Source organism: Glycine max, chromosome 17 (assembly GCF_000004515.6).
Source record: "Glycine max cultivar Williams 82 chromosome 17, Glycine_max_v4.0, whole genome shotgun sequence".
NCBI lineage: Eukaryota > Viridiplantae > Streptophyta > Magnoliopsida > Fabales > Fabaceae > Glycine > Glycine max.
The window spans coordinates 35,706,026-35,710,579 of NC_038253.2; the positions used below are offsets into that span (position 1 = coordinate 35,706,026).

Consider the following 4,554-nt stretch of genomic DNA (forward strand, 5'->3'; position numbering starts at 1 on the left):
CATTCATATTCGTTTTGCAGCTTCTTGCCTCACCAATTCTAGATGGAAAAGCACTTCTGTATTCTTTCGTATCAACTCCTGAAGTGAGAATAGGAGTTGCCTTTGGAAGCGATGGAAGCCAATCACTTCCTGCCACTGAATGGCCTGGTGTTTCTTCTTGGCTGGTGTGTTTCCACTAAGTTTAATATTATTCTTGTAGAAAAGTAACAATATACTACTGCAATGATACTGGTGTGTTTCCACTAAGTACAAATTATACTACTGCAATGATAAACCTTCTTGCAATCTTTTTGTGTTACAAATTGATGGCTGGTATGTGTACTGTTCCTCTTCCAATATACTAGTATATGTTTTTGCATGCCATACCTCTTAGAGTAATTGTGAAAATACAAATAGTATCTTTGTAGAGACAATTAAAACACTGAAAGAATAAGGAAATGAAAAAGGCAATGTAGGCAAAGAAAAATTGTAAGAAATGGAATGGCCCTAAAGAAAATTGGAATTAAAAAGAGTAGAGAAGAAAACTGAATTATAAAGTTTGGAATTGGAATGGTGATGGACTTTTTGGCAAATGATAGTAATTGAAAGTAGCATACACCGAAAGACAGGAAAAACATATAATATACAAAGTTTTGAACAAGTCAAAGTGAAGTATGGCTCATCCTATCACCAAATTCAAATCAGTTCTCATGCAAGTTTTGGTAATTCCATCCTTACTTCATTTTCTTTGAAGTATGGCTCATCCTCTTTTTAATTGATTATTGATGGACTATTGGAAGTTGGTTCCTGGGGATGCAGGGGAATTGAAGAAAATGTTAACAGAACCTACAGGATTGCACGTTCAGGATCGGAAATTGATTTACAAGAAAAAAGAGAGGGATTCAAAGTCATATCTTGATGTTGAGAGGGTCAAAGATGGATCAAAATTGGTGCTGCTTGTGGACATTGAGAGTAGAGAAAGAAGGTTACTTGAGATGTTAAAAATTGCTAAGAAGGAGAAGACATTAAAATCCTTGACAGAAATAAAGGTGGAGGTTGATAAACTTGCCAAGAAGGTAATAGCACCTAGTTTCACACTATTAATTTCCACAACGTGAACTGGTGTACCTATTTTTGCGACTAATTAATGTTTTCAATTCAATGAAATTGGACAGGTAGCAGCTTTGGAAGCTGCTACTTCCACAGGTGGGGTTATAGCAGAGTTAGATATAGAGACCTTGACAGAGAATTTGATGAGAACATTGATTGCATTGGATGAAATTTATTATGAGGGTGAACTAAAATTGCAGAGAAGAGAGCAGGTACTAAACTCTTGATTTTCTAAACTGAAATCTATATCAAATGATATTTTTGGGTGTCATTAACGTTGTACGTATTGGGAAAAAAATTATGTGAAGATTAGGAGAGTTCAGAAACACATTGACACTCTAGATATGTTGAGAATGGCAAGGGAACGACAATAGTAGGTGGTTGTAGATACAGGCGGGCCATTCCTGTTGGTCTTCGAGGGCTCTTAAACATTGATGCCAATTATGGCATTAGGAAAGCTTTCCTACCACAGGTACACAATACACATTTAACTTTTACCCTTTACAAGAAATGAATTTTCTGTTAAAATAAGCTTTTTACCATTACCTTGTTATTAATTGCAAGGTTCCCATTTCGTTTAGATAACTTTTTCTGTTTAGCTTTATAATTGTACTCTTTTAATATTTTATTGACCTTGAATTCTCTATAGAAGCTTGCTTGTAATTCACTTCATTCATTTGTTTTAATTGTACTCTATAGCCTAATTCACTTCAACGGTAATTTACGTGTTGGTTAAATTCAAGACTCTATTTACCCAAAAAAATTATTAACAAGACTCTAACAAAATATTTCTTTTTTTTTTACTAAGAGTTGGTTAAATCCAATGATTTTACCGTTAATCAAACAATTGGATCATAATAGCTAGTATAAACTAACTTATTTTTGTAATTGAGTATATATATATATATATATATATATATATAAACCGTCAAGCTTCATATAGTTAATGAGATGTGACATGTTTCATTTTTGATACTCCTTTAAAGTTTTAACTTTCTGATAGCTTGACTTGTGGTCATTTTTCATAGATGTTGCGTCAAAGGCTCCTTTTGGAAATCAATCAACAACTAATCAAGCAGCTAGCCAGAACTGCTTAATGTTTCGGTAAGAATAACCAAGTTCTTATCCAGCCTGTTTTTTCATGCTGGATAACATAGATAAACTTTTCTTGTAACAGGATCAATTATGCATATTACAATGGTGAATTGAAAACATGTATTGCCCCTTACATCTTAAATTTTATGATGACACCCAAAATTATGTTTGATCTGCTAACATTCTTCACAAATCACAATCAAATTTGGCTTGTAGTGGTTACTTAAATGGGGAATTTTTATTGAGAACAAGAAAGAGATGTTGAGAACTGTTGGTTGTGGTAGTATGGTTAAAAAATTGTGTTTATGGTTCATAGGATAGTGGGAAAATGCATGTAAGGCACTAGAAATATACTTGGATAGATATGCACCTCCTGTATGCGCACCTAAGAAGGTTGATACCATCTCCAATAGTTAGGAAATTAAGAGTGAAAAGTTGTTTTTATTGAGAAAAGTAAAATTAAGAGATGGGTTTAGTAAGCTGAATCCTTTGCTCTGAAAAGTGTGGATCTGTGAAGCACGCCATAGGCCACGTGTACCATTTAAGAGGTTGATACCTAGCGAATTTCACCTCATTGGCCATTCCAAGGCCTTTCCTGTAAAAATTCTTAAGGGGTTTCCTAGATTATCAATTATAAGAAACAACAGGATCTTGAAACCTATCATTCTCACAAATAATCAATAAACAATGATGTGTACCTTTTTCCATAGGAAACTTGTATCTTTCTCCATAGGAACTTCTCTCCGGTGTACTTTGATTTCCTTGGAAAATGAGAGAAATAATATTTCACTACCTTTGGCCTTTCTTTCTGCCTCTCTCCGTTAGTGATGGCTATGAGTGAGAGAGAACACTTTTCTGGTCAGGAAGAGGACTTTATTTCACGTTAGTGGGTATTAAGCCCCTTTTATAACCACTACTCCCATCAAGTAGTAGTTAACCCTAGAAACTTCTCCTATTAAGCCCAATTACAATTTAGTCCTTAATCGTTAATTATTTACTTATTAGTCCCTACATAAGTCACATGCCTCTCACATGAGACATAAATTCTAACATTCTCCCACTTGGCTCATGTGACATTAATAAACATTATGGACTAAATAAATAAATAGATTAACTAACATAATGCGCATTAAAAATTGACTAAATTGTTCTATACATTGGGTACATCATAATTTCATGATTAAGAATAGGAACCAATTCGAGTCATGGCAGTTGTACATCATCTAATCGACATAGTCCCTTCCATGTACTACAAATTAGTCTTCTCCTTAATATGACCATTAGTTAGGAGACATAATTGGTCCAACATAATGTCTTCATTCAAGACAAAACCTGTTAACATTACTCTAACACAAACATGCATGCAAACATAGAGAACAGGTAATCAGAAACATATCATAATTGAGCTCAGAGTGTCACTAAAATGCATAAGATAAATTACACTTAATGATCATCAATAACAATAATGCCCATACTTTCAACATGTTTTATAATGTCTTGGGCGGTAATCCCTTATTCAAAGGGTCAATTATCATAAGGTTTGTGCTAATTTATTTTATTGACACTCTTTGTTTCTAAACTTCTTCCTTCGCGACAAAGTACTTCAATTTCATATGCTTAGCACCCTTAGAGTACTTTTCGTTCTTACAAAAATATTGTTGCGGAGTTATCACAATACATTTTCAGCGGCCAAGCGATACTGTCGACAATTCCAAGCCCTGAATTAAAGTTCTGCAATCAATTAATCTGAATTGTAGCCTCAAAACATACTACAAATTCAGCTTTCAGATGCAACAACAACTGATGCATACAAAATAGCTTTCATTTATTTTCGTTCCATATCATTTCTAGGACATTGTGCGAGACCAAATTTGTCTCCTTTCTAAATTAGAACAGGTGATCTTAAACACCTTTCCATCTTGAATCTCTCTAGTACTTTATTGATATATATACTTTCTGAGATAAGCCTAACAATCCTTGTGATCTATTATGGAATATTTCTATCCCTATCACATAACTTACCTCACCCATATCTTTCACTTCAAAGTTTATAGAGAAATTTCTTAGTTTCATGAAGAAGACCAAGATCGTTAGCTGCAAGCAAGATATCATCAATATACAGAATTAGAAAAATAACCTTACTCCCATTGACCTTCAGATACATACACTGATAAATAGTATTTGTCTTAAATCTAAAGGAAACAATGACATCATTAAACCTCAAATACCATTGGCGGGAAACTTACTTCAAGACTGTATATTGATTTCTTTAGTTTGCACACTATGTGTTCCTTTCCCTCAACTGAGAACCCCATTGGTTGGTCCGTACAAACATTATTCTCTAAATCTCCATTAAGAAAGGCAGTTTTC

General features: G+C 33.9%; 1 protein-coding gene across 1 annotated transcript; it reads left to right on the forward strand.

Moving 5' to 3' along the window:
* The first annotated feature begins 219 nt into the window (after positions 1-219).
* On the forward strand, positions 220-2,407 carry LOC100808697 (BAG family molecular chaperone regulator 1-like). Its single transcript, XM_041010975.1, has 4 exons — positions 220-1,055; positions 1,155-1,301; positions 1,398-1,561; positions 2,118-2,407. The coding sequence occupies exons 1-3, from the start codon at positions 765-767 to the stop codon at positions 1,461-1,463; spliced, it is 504 nt and encodes a 167-aa protein (XP_040866909.1). The 5' UTR covers positions 220-764; the 3' UTR covers positions 1,464-1,561; positions 2,118-2,407.
* Positions 2,408-4,554: the final 2,147 nt, after the last annotated feature.

Excerpts from the sequence above, each read along its gene's own strand:
- LOC100808697 (XM_041010975.1), top strand. The coding sequence starts at position 765 with ATGGACTATTGGAAGTTGGTTCCTGGGGATGCAGGGGAATTGAAGAAA. Across the intron at positions 1,056-1,154 it reads TTGATAAACTTGCCAAGAAG|GTAGCAGCTTTGGAAGCTGC; the intron begins GTAATAGCACCT and ends GAAATTGGACAG. Across the intron at positions 1,302-1,397 it reads AATTGCAGAGAAGAGAGCAG|ATTAGGAGAGTTCAGAAACA; the intron begins GTACTAAACTCT and ends AATTATGTGAAG.